Genomic DNA, 20,597 nt, shown 5'->3' with positions numbered 1-20,597 from the left:
CCTAGCCAGTTCTCTATCCATTTAGCTAGACCACCCTGGACCCCATGCGACTTCACCTTCTCCATCAGCCTACCATGGGAAACCTTATCAAACGCCTTAATAAAGTTCATGTATATTACATATACAGCCCTTCCCCCATCAATCAACTTTGTCACCTTGTCAAAGAATTCCAGACCCTCATCACCCACTGCGTAAAGAACTTTCCACGCATATTAGGTTTGTAAGACATGACTTTATCCGCGCAAAACCATGCTGCCCAACACTGATAAGCCAATTTTCTTCCAAATTGGAATAGATCTTATCCTTCAGTATCTTCTTTAGCAGCTTCCTTACCACTGATGTCAGGCTCTCCAGTCTATAATTACCTGGGGACAGCGTTGGAATTTTCCAGTCCTCCAGGACATTACCCATGTTCAAGAATGCTGCAAAGATATCTGTTAAAGCCCCAGCTATTTCCTGTCTCGCTTCCCTCAGTAACCTGGGATAGATTCCCATCCGGACCTGGGGACTTGTCTACCTTAATGTCTTTTAGAATACCCAAAACTTCCTCCCTCCTTATGATTAGATTAGATTCCCTACAGTGTGGAAACAGGCCCAACGAGTCCACACCGACCCTCCGAAGAGTAACCCACCCATACCCCTTTTCCCTTTAACCAATGCACCCTACACTATAGGAAATTTAGCATGGCCAATTCACCTAACCTGCACATCTTTTGGATTGTGGAAGGAAACCGGAGCACCCGGAGGAAACCCATGCAGACACTGGGAGAATGTGCAAACTCCACACAGACAGTCGCCCGAGGTTGGGATCGAACCTGGGACCCTGGTGCTGTGAGGCAGCAGTGCTAACTACTGAGCCACTGCGCCGCCTTATGCTGACTTGACCTAGAGTACTCAAAGATCTATTCCTAACGTCAACATCCATCATGTCCCTCTCCTTGGTGAATACTGATGCAAAGTATTTGTTAAGAATCTCACCCATTTCCTCTGACTCCACGTAGAACTTTCCTCCTTTGTCCTTGAGTGGGCCAATCCTTTCTCTAGTTACCCTCTTGCTCCTTATATATGAAGAAAAGGCTTTGGGATGTTCCTTAACTCTGTTTGCTAAAAATATCTCATGACCCCTATTAGCCCTCTTAATTCTTCATTTCAGATTGGTCCTACATTCCCAATATTCTTCCAGTGCTTTTGTCTGTCTTCAGTCGCCTAGACCTTATGTACGCATCCTTTTTCCTCTTAGCTAGTCTCTCAATTTCACCTGTCATCCATGGTTTCCTAACCTTGTCATTTTGATCCCTCATTTACACAGGAACATAGCTCTCCTGAACTCTAAACAACCTCTCTTTAAAAGCCTCCCCCATATCAAATGTGGATTTACCTTCAAACAACTGCTTCCAATCTACATTCCCAGCTCCTGACTAATTGTGCTTTAGTTGGCCTTCCCCCAGCACTCTTCCTTTAGGACCACTCTCGTCTTTGTCTGTGAGTATTCTAAAACTTATGGAATTGTGATCACTGTTCCCGAAGGAATCCTCTACTGAAACTTCAACCATCTGGCTGGGCTCATTTCCCAACGCCAGGTCCAGTATGGCCCCTTCCCAAATTGGACTACTGCTACATACTACATACTGCTCTAAAAGACCCTGCAGTATGTTCCTTACAAATTCTGCTCCATCTAGAATTCCAATCAATTTTGGGAAAGTTAAAATCTCCTATCACCACCACCCTGTTGCTCCTACGTCTTCCCCACGTTCGCTGTTGGGAGGCCTGTTGAACAGCCCCCACATTGTTACCGCAGCCTTCCTACTTCCGAGCTCTGCCCATATTGCCTCATTGCTCGAGTCTTCCGTAGTGTCCTCCCTCTGCACAGCTGTGATATTTTCTTTGACAAGTAATGTAACTCCTCCACCCCTTTACCTCCCACTCTATGTTGCCTGAAGCATCAATATCCTGGGATGTTTAGCTCCCAATCATGCCCTTCCCTCAACCAAGTCTGAGTAATAGCAATAACATCATGCTAAAAGGTACTAATTCAAGCCCTAAGTTCATCCGCCTTACTTACTGTACTTGTTACATTAAAACAAATGCACCTCAGACCACCAGTTCCTTTGCATTCATCATCTGCCCCCGCCTCCTCTTCTCCTTGTCACGCTGACTTCATTAACTAAAGCCTGCAAGGAACTAGATACTGCTTCCTTACTGTCATCTAACCTCATTTGGTTCTGAATCCCTTGTCACATTAGTTTAAAACCTCCCTAACAGCGTTAGCAAAAGCACCCTCAGTGACATTGGTTCCAGTCCAGCAGGTGGAGACTGTCCAATTTGTAATAGTCCCATCTCCCCAAAAACTGGTCCCAATGTCCTAAAAATCTGAACCCCTCCCTCTTGCACCATCTCTCAAGCCATGCATTCATCCTGTTTATTCTATCATTCCTATGTTGACTAGCGCGTAGTACTGTTAGCAATCCTGAGATTACTACCTCTGAGGCCCTACTTTTTAACTTGGCTCCTAACTGTCTAAATTGTGCTTGTAGGACCTCATTTCGTTTTTTTACCTACATTGTTTGTGCCTATGTGCACCACAAAAACTGGCTGTTCACCCTCCCCCTTGAGAATGTTCTGCAGCTGATCTGAGACATCCCTGACCTGTGCACTTGGGAGGAACATACCATTCGGGAGTCTCATTTTTGATCACAGAACCGCGTATCTACTCCCCTTACAATTTAATCCCCGAAGCCTATAGCTCTTCCACTCTTTTTCCTGCCCTTCTGAACAGCAGAGGCAGCCATAGTGCTATGAACCTGGCTACTGCTGCCCTCCCATGGTGGGCCATCTCTCCCAACAGTATCCAAAACATTATGCCTGTTTTGGAGGGAGATGACTGCAGAGGACACCTGCACTGCCTTCCTGCTCTTCCTCTGCCTTTTGGTCACCCATTCCCATTTTCCCCTCAGCAATCCTAATCTGCAGTGTGGCCAATTCACTAAATGTGTTATCCATGACTCCCTCAGCATCACGTTTGCTCCAAAGTGAGTCCATTTGCAGCTCCAGACCTGTCATGCAGTCTAACAAGAGCTGCAACTGGACACACTTCCTGCACGTGAAGGAGCTAGGGACATCAGCTGTGTCCCTGAGGTCCCACATTGAGCAAGAGGAGTATAATGCGGGTCTGAGATCTCCTACCATTTTTAACCTTAAATTTAACTTTAGTCTTGGCTTAGGTAAACAAAAAGGAAAGTTTTCATCAAATCACTTGATAAAACAATTTTAAAAAAAGGCAATAGAGAAACCTTACCTGATCAACTCATCACAGAGTCCACTTTTTCTTTGGTTAGAGGAGGAGGAGGGTGGGTGGGAGACACTACGTGTATAGTGTCTCGGGTTCAGACACTACCCAAATAAAATGGTTTCAATCACCTTCCAAGCAGCCCTCTGGTCCTTGCTCTCACCCTGATTCATTTCTGAATCCAATGACCCTGAATCCTATTTTCTCACAGACACCTGATCGCTGATCCTTATTTTACATCTGTTACTGGCTCTGTGCTCCATGTACCATCCTTTTAATGAACAAACATTGCCTCAGTTTGTCATTTTCATTGTTTGTCTTTGACTTGAAAAATGATCCTCAATGTTAAATTTGACCACAGTTTATAAAATTACCTGGATCCAAATTTTCTTGATCTTTTTAACTTGGCAAGTTTTCTTGTGTAAACAGTGTTCTGAATATGTAGAGACCTCACCCAGTTCATGTATGATTCTACTAAATTCTACCAAGTTGTGTCTGAAAGTGCTACTCAGCACATTCTGTTAGCTTTAAACTTTAATCTCTGTGCCCATAATTTCTTGGGGACACCAATGTCCAATGCAAATGTCAGGTTAGGGAGCTTTCCCTATATTTCCTAAGTATCAAAGTCCTTGGTTACAGCACACAGCTGGCCATAGTTCATACACTATTCTAAACAATAGTTATTTAGTTGTGAGTGCCGATCTTATCCCCATCCATTGACTGTATGTGCAAATCACTGGACTGTGAACTGGAGCAAGAAACTTGCTTATACTCATTTTACTAGGATGTACCAATTACTCCTGGCTTATTTTCCCTATGGCAAACAACCTTGAGAACCTCTGTCTGTTCATCCTGATCCCTAACAAGTATGAGGAATTCATGGACTACTTCATCACTTAAACTGAGATCATCCAATAAATTGCTGTGCTCCATGCCTCCCTTCCCCCGAAACTATTAAGTTTAATTTCCTTTAAGAAACCCTCCCATACCTTTTTTCCCCAACCCCAGCTATGATCTTACATCTTTCTTTAGTTTCTATCAATCCCCTGGTGCTCTATCTCTCTGAGCTCATCTTGTCCATGAGACCCACCACCTGCTACATGTGTTCAATTCCCATTAAACTGCTGACCTGCCTAGCCCTAACCTTATTGCTCCTCTTTGACTCCCATGGTAGCTGCTTTGTTAACAATTCCCTCTCCTTGTATATACTGTTGCTCTCATCATGAAATGATTAATGAAATAGGTGCTCCGGTTTGCCATGTGACTATATCAAATCTTTTTGCTATTCAAGAAGATCATTTCTCATTTTCTACCTCAACTCCAGCTTTCTGCTTTCTTCCCAAATCCCATAATTCGCTTACTAGCCCAAAGATTATTGACTCCAACTTAAATGTGCAGAACAGCCAAGTATCCACACCCCACAGGGGTGAAACTTACAAATATCTCACTGAACCTCTTTTTGAGTGAAGATGTTTCTTCTCATCTCGGTCCTATGTGTCTGACCCCTTCTGAGACCCATGTTCGAGATTCCCTTGCTAGGAAGACACCTTATATGTATCTATCTTGCCAAGTCTCTTGACCATTTTATATTTCAGTGAGATCACCACCTATTGTTATAAACTCCAGAGAATACAAGCTTAGCCGACTCAATCAGTCCTCATAGAACAATTCATTTACCCCCAGGAAAAAGTCTTTGTGAACTTTCATTGCTTTCTCTTTTGGAAAGTATGTTCTTCCTGAGGCAAGGCCACTAACACTGCACTCTGTATTCCAGATTTTATCTAACAAAGTCTTTTGAATATTGAAGTAAGATGACTTTACTCTTATAAGCCAATTGCTTTGAAACAAAAACTAACACTATGAGCTTTACTAATTATTTCAAATTCATGTTTGTTTTCTGTTACTCATGTGCAAAAACATTTAGATATCCATGAATACAAACATTTCCTGATCTCTCACCACTTCAGAGGGATTCTAATGTTTCTTCCCATCCCATTCTTTTCTGCGATATTATTGTCCATTCATCCAATCTATTTATATCACCCCACAGTGCCTTTGTATTCTCCCCAATACTTGCTTGTCCAACAAAGTTTGTATCATTACAAAATGTAGGTATGTTACACTTAGTCTCATCATCTTAATCAAGAATATAAATTATAAATAGCTGAGACCCAAGTATACCTTATTAGTTACATTTTGCCAATCCCAAAATGTGGAATTTATTCCTTTTCTCTATCCTATCTGTGAACTGCTCCTCGATCCAAACTAATATGTGACCATTAATTGATTGATTTCTGATTCTGCACACATTTATTCTGTACATGTTTGTACTGTTTTGTGTCTTGAGGACTGCTGTGGACCATGGGAAGGTTTTTATAACATTAACAACCTGCTTTAAGACACAGAAATGTTTCTGCAGTCAACAAGTTGTGGAGTGGAATTTGAACACCAAGCCTTCAGACGCTGGGCCCCATGTGAAAATTAAGTTCTTTTTAAAAATCCAAATACGCTGCCTTACTGGTTCCTCCTCATTCATTCATCAATTAAAGACCCATGATAGACCTTGTGATCAGTTAAGACCCTTAAATGACAATTATTGCCCACTTAAGAACTTCAACACATCACCACTGATATTAACCGAGCAGCAGGCAGAGGGATGGGCCTTGCTGTACGTGGAACGTGACAGGAAAATTCTGCCATGTGACCTCCTTTTGACCATCACTCACCTGAGCCTGGCTCCCTGCACAATTGGGTTGAAGTACAAGCAGCAGCCATTGCCTCCCCGTGGCGCTGCTGATTACAGAAGAGCTGGCAGCCTCTGATTGCTCAGCAATTCTTGGCAGGTTGGACTCTTGTCCCTGGAGAATGATCGGCCGTTGGCATGTTTAACAAAATGAAAAACTGAAAAGATTCATTCTGGCTAAAGACGTAGATTTCCTACAGTGTGGAAGCCGGCCATCCAGTCCATCAAGTCTACACCAATCCTCTGAAGAACATTCCACTCATACCCACCCCCCCTACCCTTTGGTTCTAACCCTGCATTTTCCATAACTAACCCACCTAGCCTGCACATCCCTGGGCACAATGGGCAATTTGGCATGACCAATCAATTTAACCTGCACATCTTTGGACTGTGGGAGGAAACTGGAGCACTGAAGGAATCTCACACAGATACAGGGAGAATGTGTAAGTCCACACAGACAGTTACCCGAGGGTTGAATTGAACCCTAGTCCTGGCAATGTTAGGCAGCAGTGTTAACTACCATGCCAATTTGTCTGGTAATTGCATGGTTTAAAGACTACGCCTTTTAATGGCTCAATCTGATTGCATTTTTTAACAGACTGAATGTTTGGTAATCAGTGCTTTAAAACAGAAAATTAGAGCAAAAACCCATTACAATGAGAACTCGTGATGTTAATTCAGATCATTGAATTTATTTCAAACGGTGGATGAATGAATCCAATTTTCTTCATTGTTTTCATTACTGGCTTCTTATGAACAAGAAAAGTCCTTTACTTTCCTTAATTTAAGGCATTGATATTCATTTCACATGTCCTTTCTGGTCCAGATAAAGATTTTTGATGTTTTAGATCTGCGCTGAAATGTACAAAGTAATTAATACTTTTGTATTCCCCAATTATTATTCAAAACAACACATCTCAATTTTTAATATCAAAATCTTTGATTGCATTGAGTCCATTGACTGTATATTTAAACATAGTTAAAAATCACACAACACCAGGTTATAGTCCAACAGGTTTAATTGGAAGCACACTAGCTTTCGGAGCGACGCTCCTTCACTAGGACAATCGCCTGATGAAGGAGCGTCGCTCCGAAAGCTAGTGTGCTTCCAATTAAACCTGTTGGACTATAACCTGGTTTTGTGTGATTTTTAACTTTGTACACACCAGTCCAACACCAGCATCTCCAAATCATATTTAAACATAGACTGCTATTTTTAAAGGATTTTTAAAATTGAAAAGAGTCCAAGCTAGTCGGATCTTAGCTGGAATTTGTCAACCTTCAGGGATGATATCAGGGTCTTAGAATGAGTACGGGAAGAGAAAGGATGATTAACATTTAGGTTTTCACCTGGAACTGTTGGGATCCAGAATGCTGTGCCTGACGAGGTGTTGGAAGTAGCTTCTGAAGGTAATATTGAAAGTGATGAGCAAGTAATAATTTGAAAACAAAATTAGGTGGGATCGAGCAAGACTGCTGTTTCAAACAGAGAGCAGAGGTAAGATGGATCAAATGACATTCCTCTGGACTGATTTTAAAAAAAAACCTTCCAAAGCCTTTTCACAATGACATCTTACTTTGAAACAAGACATGCAACTAAATGTACTAGCTTCATAACAGCAACGGACATATAAAATTATGTGCTCACCCTTGAGCAGTGTTTTGTCTTAAAATGGAAAAGCTGCCAGAGGAGTACTTTGATGCTGATGCATCTTAGCACTGTGGGGGAAGAAAATAATTATGCAGGTTTTAACTGTGAATTTGATGAAACAACATAAATAAAGCAACACAGATGGATAAAGAAAGGACTGAAATAGTGGATGAAGATTACTATGGAGAGGTACAGCATAGTTATGCTGCAGTTGAACTGTTGTACAATTCCGAAGTGATGTATTAAAGGATGATCTCTTGAAAGGTCCTTCATTGGGAGGAGGTGAACAAAACAACTTTGCACAAGATGGTCCAATCTGATTTGGATAGATTTGTGGATACACTTAGAAGATCCTTTATCTGAAACGCTCAGGAGCAGCTGTTTTTCGGAATTTGGAATCTTTCGGTTTTCAGAATATGACAAATTAATGAGGCATATGCAGATTTCCTGCCTTCCTTTCGTATCATTATCCCTGCATGAGCAATTTCCGTTACCTTAGCATGTGATTAGTGACATTCTGGTCTATTCCAGCTATGTTGGAGGTCCTGAGCAGCCTGCATTCATTGAAGTGAATTGATGTGTACAGGACCTTTCTGCACCCCCCAGCTCCTCCAAGGACATTGGAGAGAGATTTACAGCCCTCTCTGACTTTACCATCATTTCGACAAGAGCTACGTCCTGCCATGGGACAGGTCTGCAATAGACGTACTGGAAATGTTTCAAATATAGAATTGTTGGTGAACACTCGGGCTTCTTTATACACAGAGACAAGTTAAGGAGTTAGGAAAAAATACGTGCTCATGCCCACTAACGTTAACATTTCAAATGCCCGTCTCATTACGTGACTTTAGAGTTAGTTCACTCCAACAGTACAGAATAAGTAAAATTCCTTAATATGCTGAATTTCAGTTCCTGTCGATGACAACATGAAGCACTGCCACCCTCTGGACATATTGTAATTGCAATGCATATTATGTTTTAAACTCTATTGGACTTAAGTCAAGTGCCTCATTGTTCTGTTTTCAATATTCATTTCATGTCATGTAGCTACTCCTGGCTTAAAACATTTGACACTTTAAAAAGGAAAACACTTGTCCATTTGTAGAAACAGTGAATAACAGCTTGAAATCGCATTATTGCTCTGCATCATACTTAGGCTATTGGGAGGGAAATGAGTTTCCTTTTTTAGTTGGTGAAGGTATTTAAATTGTGGATAAAGTCAGAATGATGCCTTGCTGTCTGCACACTCCAATTGTACATTGGAACATTGAGTGCAGAATAAATGTACAGGAATGTTATCAGAATTGAGAGGATGCAACTTTCAGAAAAGGGTCAGGAAGCTGGGCTCTTCTCTGGAGAAACAATGAGAAAGTGAGCTGATGAGATTTTTATGGAATTATGAAGGGATTTGATAGGGAGACACTTTTCCCTTTTGGAGAGTAAGTGGATCAACAAACCGATCAGGAAAGAACTTAGGATTTTCTTCTTTAAAAGATTTGGGAAAGTGTAACGTATTGAAAGTGAAATGATAGAGGAATAGTTACTCGACACATGTTTAGGAAGATGATGCACAGTACACTATATCCCCTATTGCTCTAATAATTTCTCTAGCGTGACAGTTGTTCACATTTGCATCAACAGAGTGATTACTTTCTTTCTAGATTCTCTCAATCACCCACTGTAATTTAAATACTAAATCAGGAGAATTCTCATGAGAATCTTATATTGGGGTCAGCGAGCTCTATCACCATCACAGTAATTACTCTTCTTGCCCATTACCAATGAGCATGAATTTCATAGCATGGGCACCAGATGAGAATCGTGAGCTGGAATCTTAATTGATTATTCTATATCCATCCAGTCTTTCCACGTGTGCCCCTCAGGTAATTGTAGTGCCTTGACAACTACAGACAGACAGCTCATCATAGCTACAACCATCACTGGTTGTCCTTCACCATACCACACTGAATTGAACAGGAGAGTTATCAGAGAAGAATGTTTCTATGAAAAATCTATTTCATACAAGAAAAAAAATGATAATTTACAGAACACAATGGCAAAAAGCTGAATTTTGTTTATCACATTTTCAAACCAGAGTTGGAGGCAATGGCCTATGGTATTATTGCTGGACTGTTAATCCAGAGACTCGGGTAATGCTCTGAGGACCTGAGTTTGAATCCTGCATGGCAGATGATGAATTTGATTTCAAGAAAAGAAAATCTGGAATGAAGAGTCTAATAATGACCATGAGCTCATTGTCAATTATTGGAAAAAGCTTTTTCTTTAGGCAAAGCTGAATTGCAGCCCATAACCTGACCTATTCATTTGTTAATGTGGATGGACTTGTTATATCCTGTGAAATTATTTTACATTTCAACACTACCTCTGTCACTTTTTGTGAGCATTGCGTGTGGTCATATGGGTGGTTGTGAGCAACAAACAGGACTTTAATGGACCCCATCAGACTGATGCTCAGCATAGGATTTTATTTTATTAAGGGATAGATTGTACAGTAAATCTGAAAATAGTTCCCTGTAAACTTTTACAAATTACCTCTGAAGATGAAAAGGAAATAATGAACGAATAGCGTGTGCTGAAATTATTCAAAATTCAATGTAGTCTTGCCATTGATCCTCTTACTGCAATCAAGTCATGATTTGGCTCACGTTGTAGGAATCAAAGTAGACAAACCAACTTCGAAAGAGGATGTGGAGTGGAAAGATTCTCAGTGCGTAGTTGCATGTTGAAAAAGAAACTATCTTAGCTTACTCCTGCTGTTTGTTATTTAACTGCAGAATGCTGGATGTACAGAGTGCTTTCCAGCTACTGCCTAAGTGATTCTTTTTTTCCTTTTTTTTTTGAATCATTCTCTCCTATTTTCTCTTCTTTACTCTGCGCCCTAAAAGTGAAGACTAAGGTGGCGTTCACAGGATATGAATTTCATTGGCAAGACCCAGTCATTGCCTGAGAGAGATGGACCATATTTTTTAAACCGCTGCAGTCCTTGTGAAAATGCTCCCACAGGATTAGCCAGAAGATCAACACACTTGACATATGTGAGCACCAATGCCTTTGGAGGCTCAGATTTTCACAGCAAACTGTTGCTGATCTCTGCAGCCTCCTGCAAAAGGACCTGTTTGTCTGAGGGCCAGGTAGCCACTGAGTTTTCTATCACAAGCAGGTTTAAAAGGCCTCTCTCACACCATCAGCAAAAATCACTTATTACTAGCCCTTCACATCCTGCAGCAGCATCTCCAAATAAGATTGAATGCCTCAAGAAAGAGCCTTTGCATCTCTCTTCCATTCTGATAGTTGCTGAAGTTTCAAAAATCCGTATTCTGACTCCTGCAGGATCCCTTTACTTAAAAATCCCTCTTCTGACAGATAGCACCCATGGACTTATCTGGAAACCCAGAAGAATAGCCTACTCTGTTAAAATGTGTCAGATGAAATAAAATTCCACTATGTAAATTAGTAAAAAAAAATTAAATTGGAGAAGAATATCCCATTGTTTCCTGACAAAAGAAAAAAATCAATTCAGGAAATGTGTATGTATTACACCTGTAAATGTTGGCATCTATGTGTGGATCTTTCTCTTGACTACAAGTAACAAACTGGGTACCGGTAACATGAAAGGTAGCTACTTTAAAATAAAATTGTAACATGAACCATTTCATACACAAATCATACTTGAAATTAATTTGTGTTCATTGATCCTATGATGGCAGTGTGGAACTACAAACACAAACTTTATTAGTCAGCATTTTGAAGGACACAATCTACTCACGAATATTCTTACTTCTAAATGTATAAATTTTACTGTGAAGCTTGACAGCATTTTGTGGAATTTTATGGTCATAGAAACTTAGATTACCTTAGGAGCTAGTGTTCAGCTCCATAAATTTTTATCTGTAGACTGTACAAATAGCTTTTAGTTGTCATTTAGCTTTACCTTATTATGTTGCACTGCAACATGTTAGATAACTAGGAGGCATTGTAAATCATGAAGCAGCGCAGTATGGCACAACAGCATAATTCACATTTCCTTAGGTACCAATTTTAGTTCCTAGTTTTCTTTTAGTTATCGATCTTGAAGATAAAACCTGGAAAACAAGTTTTAAAATTGTAACTGTTGTCAAATGGTTTTAACAAAGCCCTTCAACAGATTAATCAGAGGAAAGACAATTCCAGTAATTTACTCACTCTCTTCCTACAGAGATTCAGACAAAGAAGAACAGCCCAGTGTGATGAACTAAGCTTTATTGAGGAAGGCTCTCTGTTGTTTATACAGTGTAATTTCAGCACCAGAGGAGCATTCCTACCTCAATAGAATGAAATTTTCTGGGCTCTTGTGAGATTTCCAATTTTGAAAATCCTGTGCTGTAGAATTTCTGCTGGCTCAGGAGTCACTAATGAGGATTCATTAATTTAAAATTGTCATTGAGATTGAGAAGAGAGGTTGGGAGGAATGTCTGTACTCAGTAAAAATGACATACTTGGACACGAGGGAGCAGTTGAGACAGAGAGAGTACCAATTGGAAGTTTGTTACTTTGGCCTGGATGTTCCAGTAGCTAGAGAGTTGGAATAACTCCGATAAGAGCTGCATGCATTCACTATGAAAAAGTTGAGGGGCAGCAGATTCTATGGGAATTCCTCAGGATATTGAAGATTTTCACAGGCAGTTTCACTGCATTTGGAGACTTCCATAAAGATGGATGATGCAGAGTGTTCTGTGTCTGTTAGTAGTTACCCCGAATGTCAGCTGATTCAAAAATATAGTGTAACTATCTGGTAAGTATTAAGCCAAACTTAACACAAATTTTCCCACATTACACTACTGCTAACCCTTTTTATCCATTCTGAACTGACACCCATTTGTTCTCCTGTCAAATGCTCATTGGCTCTGACAACTCTTCCCCCTTCTGCCACTCAGCGCCATATATCCCCCCCATTTCCTGTTGGTGATGGCAATGACATCTAGCATCCTGTGGACCTTGGACCTTAACACCTAACACCTGAACAAATTTGCACCCTAACTCCACCTTTACTTTGTCTCCTTACCCTTTCACAGCAGCTGACAAAGCACCTGATTGTAATGCGAGTCATTTAAATTTCCAGTGTGGCATGGTGACTGCTGTGAGGCGTGGTTTGATTTTCCCTGACTGCTGCTCTAAAGGGGATCTGTGTGAATCTCACTTAAACTCTGCATTTCTGAAGGAGCTGGAATTGAAACTCCCAGTTAGAAATGTGGATCTCTGTACTAATGTTAAAATAAATAATAGGAGTGGAGTGTCAATCTGACTCCGATTAGCATTCCTTGGAATATTCAAACCATAGTTTCCTGTTCGGAAAATGCAGAGTGTGCAGAGCAAACAATATTGTGGATAGTACTCTAACAGAGACATGATAGGCTGAACGGCTTTCTATATTTCACACCTGTCTGATACTTCTAGTGCACTCATAGGTGATTCAAGTATGTATGACGTAGGAATCCTGAAATTGATAAATAGCCAAGGTTTTTTATTCCACTAATGAAACACGGGTCCTTAAAAGTAAATGGATACTCTTCTAATCCACAGTGCCATTGAATTGAAATTGTTAGGTGTGTTGCATTTTAACTTGGTTTATTTTTATTTCAGAAGTTCGATAAAGGACCACAGCTCCTGAATAATGTGCGAGGATGGGTCACTGAGGGTGGATTACTACAGATTACCAACAGACTCTTGCAGGCAGCTGACAACGATGCCAGTGACTCTGAGATCATCTTCAATCTAATACAAGAAAAGGAAATCCCTAAATTTGGTAGTTAATGATTGATCTTGTGAACATTTCACCAAATATCTTTGAACTCTTGTACTTTTATATTCTAATACAGTTAATTTCATTCATACTGTCAAAATTCTCACGTCAGGACTCTGGAGTCGTATTAATGCAACGAAAAGAGCTCTATTTTCTTTACTATGTACTCAAAAATAAAGCTTTATAGCCATATATTAAACATGATCATTATATTGAAACTTGCACACACTTTCTAACTGAACATTGCTCTTTTCTATCAAAGAATTCTTATTTCTGATGTTCCGTTATCTTAAATAGTTGTTCATATCTGCTTCAATATCTCTCGCAATCATTAAATGTGTGTTGGTGATCTAATGTAGCATCCTTCAGATATTAGAGGAGGAAGTTATTGCAGATGCTGGAATCTCTGCTGAAAACAACATTAAGGATCACAGCGGGTCAGACAGCACCTATAGAGAGCGAGCAAGCTAACGTTTTGAGTCGAGATGACTCTTCATCAGAGCTGATGTGAAGTGTGGAGGGGGTAGCATTTATTTATTTATTTATTTATAACTAGTTAGGGGTGGGTGCGTGTAGAATGCTGTTTGAGAAAAGATGTTGATTGTTCAGATTAAGTGATCAGAATGTGAAAATGACAGAATAATGGTGTTTCTGACCGCTAAATGTTAAAGAGCAGGCAGTCCCATTGGGGTGAGAGAAAGGGAAGGGGACAAGGAAGAGGACATGGTGACAGAGAATGTAACAAGTAAAGCTAAAAGGTAGGGAAGAAATGGGAGATGCTTCACAATTTGAAGGTTTTTTTTTTCTAGCATAATTATATAACTAGTCTGGATGTCTCGTTTGTGATCCAAATTGACGCCAACAAAATGGGTTGAGTTCCTGCACTGGCTGAGGTTACCATGAAGGACTCTCCTTCTCAACCTCTTCCCTCACCTGAGGCGTGGTGACCCTCTAATGAGAGAGTAGTCCTATGGCCTGAAGACTATGGCATCTTTACCTATTATTACCCCAGTTAGAAGAGCACACATTTAAAAAAAAACAACGTTGCTTGATATTACACCAACCTCCTGGTTCCAGTTTATGGCTCGATCTTAGTTTTCAGGAAGCCTTCTCATTTTTGATTAGTGACCCATGTACTACTGCCCGCTCAGTTTAACCAGGGTTCACCTCAGGCATGAGGTGCATTAGGTAATTTCAAGAAGAGGGTGAGAAGTATTTAAAATGTTACTTCCAGGGTTGTGAAAATTCTTGTTTTGAATTTGTACTTGACTTGAAGGGCAAGACAGGAAGTGAGCCACCTTTCCTACTTTCAGTCAGGTACAAGGACTTATTCCACTGATGGCATTCTCATCCATGTAGCCATTAAATGATATATTTCAATCAAGTTCAGTTCTGTGCAGATGTACAGATTCAAATTTTGTGCTTGTCTGGTGCTTCCAGTAGTGCCAGTTATACAGAGCATATTTCATGTTAAGTTGCTGTGCATTTACTGTTACATTTAATTTTCAATAGGTGATGTGATCCTTTTGGTCCCAATGCCAGCTGATGGCCCAGCAGATGGGTGGCAGAGACTGCCTGATGGAAAAACAGCTACTGTGACAAACTCATTTAGTCAGCAAGATCTTAATGATGGCATTGTATGGTATCAACACTCAGGGGTAACTTCTGCAGAGGATTCATTCAGGTTTCAGGTACTGTCATTGAGGGTCTAGTATAAGGTGTTCTTAAGTTGCTTTGAAACTGCTGTATTGCATTGCTTGGCATTCAATTAATTGGTCTCACAGAGCTATCTATCACCTACAATAGACATTTTGGAGGGACACTGAAGGATACTAACATTGTATCATGGTATAAAAAGAGGGAAAGGAATACCCCAAATAACTACAGGACAGATACAGAAATAGAATTTTCTGAAGGAACTCAGTAGGTCTGGGAGCATCTGCGGAAAGAAAACAGAGTCAATGTTTCAATTGCAGTGACCCTTTTTCAGAAGTGACATTGTTAATTGGCAAGCAATTGAAAAATAAAAATTTTGAGAGAGCGTAAATCGTCACTTGGAGAGATGAGGGGAATCAAGGGTAGTAGAAGTCAACATATTTTGGTTAAGCAACCAGATTTCAGCAAGGCTTCTGGCAAGATTCCACAGGGTAGATGAAACCGGAAACAAGGACTCAAGGGATTGAAGCTTAAATAACAAGTTGAATCCAAAGTTGGTTAAGTGAAGAGTGGTCTTTTTTTGTGACTGAAAGAGTGTTTCCACTGGGGTTTTCAGGGCTTAGTTTTGGACCCTTTGCAATTTATCATTGTATAAAAATTATTCAGACTTGCATGTAGGGGGGCCTGATTCAAAAGTTTATAGTTGATATGAAAATTGGCCAAATCATTGATCGTGAGGAAGAAGGCTGCAGATTGCATTAACTTAGTAGAGCAAACAAGTAGCAAGTAGAAGTTATTCTGGAGAACAGTGAGGTAATTGAGGACTAACAAGGCAACAATTCATGTAATGGTAAGTTTCTAACAAAAATAGAGGAACAGAAACACCTCAGGCTGCATAATACAGATCACTGAAGATAGCCAGGCATAGTTAGGGTGATTAAAAAGGTATTTGGGATGGTTTCCTTTCCTGATTGAAGACTAGGACCTAAAGAGGAGGAGGAGGCTTCTAGGAATCGTACAAAATACTTGTTAAAACATAGCTTATGGGTGCTGCTGGGAGAAGTGCATACAGCTTTGGCACTAAATTACAAGAAGGATGGTATCACACTGGAGACCACATAGAAGAGATTTACAAGGATGTGGCAAGGAATGGAGAATTTTAGATGAAAGGAAAGATTGGGTAGGCAGAGTTTATTTGAAAGGGGTAAAAACAATGACTGCAGATGCTGGAAACCAGATTCTGGATCAGTGGTGCTGGAAGAGCACAGCATTCAGACAGCATCCGACGAGCAGCAAAATTCCTCCTGAAGAAGGGCATGTGCCCGAAACGTCGAATCTTCTGTTCCCTAGATGCTGCCTGACCTGCTGTGCTGTTCCAGCAATAAAGTTTCAGCTTTGATCTCCAGCGTCTGCAGACCTCACTTTCTCCTTAAATATTGGCCAAAAATCCGAGGATTTTGTCCCATCTTTTCTACAAGATAATGTTATGGGATCTCTCATTCACTTTTGTTATATTGATGGAGATTGATTTTGATGGCTAAGCTGAAAGTCCAACATTCCTTTTACCATCCACTTAATGACTACTTGCGCTCAAGCCTCTGATATGAAACTTGAATCTACAATCTTGTGACCTGGGGTGAGATACTACCAATTAAGCGATACCCATGGTTTTTTTTTACAGTAATTCAGGAGTCACATGGCTCATATTAGCTTTATATCTGAGATTTTCTTTTAGTTAATTGTATTTGAATTCCCCAGCAGCCATTGTGGGATTTAAAGTCATGGATCTGAATCATCAGACCTGGTGTTAATGTTTCAGGTCAAGTGGCCCTTCCTCAGAACGGTCCTGAATGTTACAGGTCAAATGGACCTTCCTCAAAACGGTCCTGAAACATTAACTCTGATTTCTCTCCATGGTAGCATTGTGATTGTGTTACTGGATGAAGAATCCAGACACCAGGTCAAATGATTCAGATCCATGACTTTAAATCGCACAATGGCTGCTGGGGAGTTCAAATACAATTAACTAAAAGAAAATCTCAAATATAAAGCTAATATGAGCCATGTGACTCCTGAAATTTTACATGATGCTTTATTTTTGCGCAAGAATGCTCCTTTCTGTTGACTGCTGTCACAGGCACATTGCAAGGATGTAGACAGAAAACTGGCTTTGTAAGATACCAATAACACAAAGTATGTTGTAGAAAAGGAGGGAATGCAGCATGGATTCATTTAAAAGAGTGAAACCTTGGACTCACTTTGTCGAAGACTACTTGTACTAATTACAGCTTGGTTCACTGGACTCACAAAGAGCAGATTTTATTTTGGTCGACCATGAAACACATTGCACTTCTTTGGAACAAGCCTTTTTAAAGTGTCACTTTAAGTGATACAATAATATCACCTAGTGAGGATGCCAAGGAAATAATTTCAGTCATATATATTTTTTTTGGTTACAGGTTACAAATGGTGGCAGGACCTACACTGGAACTGAAAGTCATATATTTGAAATTGGAATCTTACCAAAGAATGAAAATGGTCCACAGCTAGCTTCAAACATTATCGCTCCTCTGCAAATAACAGTAAGCATTTCCTTGTTGAGCTGGCACATCCCATCTGCCAACGTCCCTCCTCCCAGCTCTGGCCACCACCACGACAACTCTTTATTATTATAAATGTAATGTAAATAGAAATGTGCTCTGATATTTAATCTATTATTAGGCTTGTTACTGCTAGCATGACTTATACCAATTTGATTTTTTAAAACTTGTCATGAAGTAGAACAAAAAGTATTACATTTGATAAACATGATAAATAATCATTTTGTGAAATATCTTTGAATAATGCTTTCTCGCTAGGCACTTGAAGATCGGGTTACAGTCATCCAGTCGACACAATTGTCGTTTGTAGATAGTGACACACCAAACCAGGATTTATTCTACAACATTACTGTTCCACTACCCCCAGAATATGGCAAGTATTGATAATCCATATAATGGAAAAGATTTCCTCTGTTCCTCATAAATTGATTTAATAGTTTGAAACATTATTTTTGAGAGAGAGGAAATCTTCCTTACTGTTGCTTTGAGATTGTTAATCAATTTGTCAAATGTGACAGTGAACGTAAACGTAAACAGATGGAAAAAATAATACTTTGTAGGTAAAAAACATAAAAGGACAATTGTCCAAAAGAAATTATCTAAGACCTTAATTTACTCATCATGAATCTAATTAAATTTTGAATAAGTATTTTGTTTTCATATTTGTTCTCATGGTGTGAGTAATGCCAGAAAAACTGCATTTAATATACATCTGTGTTAGCCTTACAACAAAGTTGAATTTGACCGCTTCAGTAGCTATCAGGACATTTGGCTCTCTAATGTCAAAGGCCCTTTAACAAGCTCATTCAGATTAATAGGCCATTTATTGGCAGTGAGAGCATTCCTTGTTTCCCTCAGCATCTTGCACTACAGTGGTAGTGCATCATATCTTTTACCCGAAAGGCAAGGGGTTCAAGTCCCAACTCCTCTGGATTTTTGTCAAAACACATTTGAAAAGGCTGATTTAAAATATGAACAAAATGGTGGGGACTGAAACAGCAAATCCACATTTATGATGAGAAGATTGCTGGATTTTGAGAGGGCTACACGCAGGATAACCACATTTATTTCCTTTAATGTAAGTAATCAAACACTCATTTTAAGACAGCTCTTCTGATGCAGTTGTAGTGTCCCTACCTCAGAGCCAGGAGGCCTGGGTTCAAGTCCCACCTGTTCCAGAGATGTATATCTGGACAAGTTGATTAAAATTATCTTTTGAACCACCTCTGCCACTGTAATTTTCAAATCTTATTTGCATTTGACCCTTCAAAAATATAGCAGCAGAGTCTTATCTAGCGAACTTCAATTGGAATTTTTCGTTAAATGTAAAATGATCTAGAAAGCAAACTGAAGGGAAGGTGGGATTCAGAATGATAAAGTGACAAAGTAAATGGAAGTCAGTTTTTTTTGAAAGCCTATAAAAATACTTAAAATCTAAAGGTTTGAAAGTCAATGTTTCCACAATCCCTCCCCTCCCCTCTCCATTCCAGTCTCTCTCAAAGGAAAAGTCAATTAGAAACAAACAATGTTGAAAACTGGCCACCAGATCTGATCACTCCTCAGTGGAGAGGAAGCTGGCAGATCATGCAGTCTGGCAGTTCCAAAACTCTATTGTGGATGCTATATGGACTGCAAGGAGATTGTGGATAGACATTGGGTTGAGCTGCAGATTTGGACACCAATTGGGGAGGTACAATGACAGCATCACATTCTTTCCTGCCGTTTTAACAATTTTGTTTTTATAAATTGCCTTCCCACTGTTTCTTGCTTCCACTGCTCAGTCTATTATAGATGTAGAAGTAGATTAAATGCCTTAAGTGTACATTAATTGGCTAGTTAAGGGTTTGAATAGTCTTCAGGGTGGCAGACAAGTGGGCATATTATCTATGATATGCCTGGGAATTGAATCAGGGTTGGCATATGGCAGTAGGCCATCCGTGCTTTCTATTTTTTGTGCACCCCCACTCCCCCATTGAAATCAGACCAGGGTTGAGGCATGAGATTCTACTCTTTAAGTTTTTAAGGTGAGGGAGCTTGTTTAGTGGTAGTTAAAATTTATCCTGTTAAATATTGACTTGTATCTGAATGTGTAATCCCGAACATTATGGAGTATGTTTGGCAATTCTCCAGCAGGAGGTATGGCAACTTTATGCCCTTCATATACTGGAATATGGAATCTGACGGCAAGTTACCAGTATAGGGGAGCTTTTGCAAGAGCAGGACAAAATGCACTGCAACTTCTGGATCTATATATGTATCTCTATTTGAGCAAACGCTAGAGGATGCTGCCTAATTTACTTCATGATAAAAGTAAGCAATGTTAGCATCACTGTTATTCTACCCACTGACTCAAGGTGCACAAACATCAGCACTACAATAGGTGGCCGATACCTTATTAGTTTTTGTGTTGTATAAATATTGTGTTGCCTTCTTGCAGGTACTATTGAACACTCTGACAGCCCTTTGTTCCCAGTCACATTCTTCACTCAGGCTGACATTGACCATGGGAAGATTCTGTACCGTCCTCCAGGATCATCTTCACATGTGCAAGGCTTTTTCAAATTCTCTTTCACTGGTAAGAAAGATTCTACAAGTTGTTTCACGGGATAATGTTAGTGCTACTTATTCTAAGACCTGTTGACCTTTATCATCCACAATGTCGGTACTGCACACGTTTTGAGAGAAGGTATAACTTGCACAGTGTCGTAAGGTCAGGAGGAGCTTTGACCCTGACAATTCTGTCAGCCATCTTATGATTCTACAATAAATGGTCTGTCTATTTTGTGATAAAACATTCCAAGCAGTCTTTTCCAGGGTGATTCAAGTCACAGCTTACACATGACATGGTTTCTGATTCTAGG

The 20,597-nt window shown here is 39.9% G+C and overlaps 1 protein-coding gene across 2 annotated transcripts in view; it reads left to right on the top strand.

Moving 5' to 3' along the window:
• The window catches only part of fras1 (Fraser extracellular matrix complex subunit 1), a 441,368-nt gene that overhangs the window by 287,631 nt on the left and 133,140 nt on the right, over positions 1-20,597 (top strand). For both annotated transcript variants that reach the window (XM_043696280.1, XM_043696287.1), the window contains exons 30-34: positions 13,321-13,483; positions 14,993-15,171; positions 17,596-17,718; positions 17,995-18,109; positions 20,174-20,311. In XM_043696280.1, the coding sequence (XP_043552215.1) occupies positions 13,321-13,483; positions 14,993-15,171; positions 17,596-17,718; positions 17,995-18,109; positions 20,174-20,311 (718 nt within the window). The remainder of the gene's footprint in view (positions 1-13,320; positions 13,484-14,992; positions 15,172-17,595; positions 17,719-17,994; positions 18,110-20,173; positions 20,312-20,597) is intronic.

The sequence above is a fragment of the Chiloscyllium plagiosum genome, chromosome 1 (genome assembly GCF_004010195.1).
Source record: "Chiloscyllium plagiosum isolate BGI_BamShark_2017 chromosome 1, ASM401019v2, whole genome shotgun sequence".
Taxonomy (NCBI): Eukaryota; Metazoa; Chordata; class Chondrichthyes; order Orectolobiformes; family Hemiscylliidae; genus Chiloscyllium; species Chiloscyllium plagiosum.
This window is presented reverse-complemented; position numbering and strand designations above follow the sequence as displayed.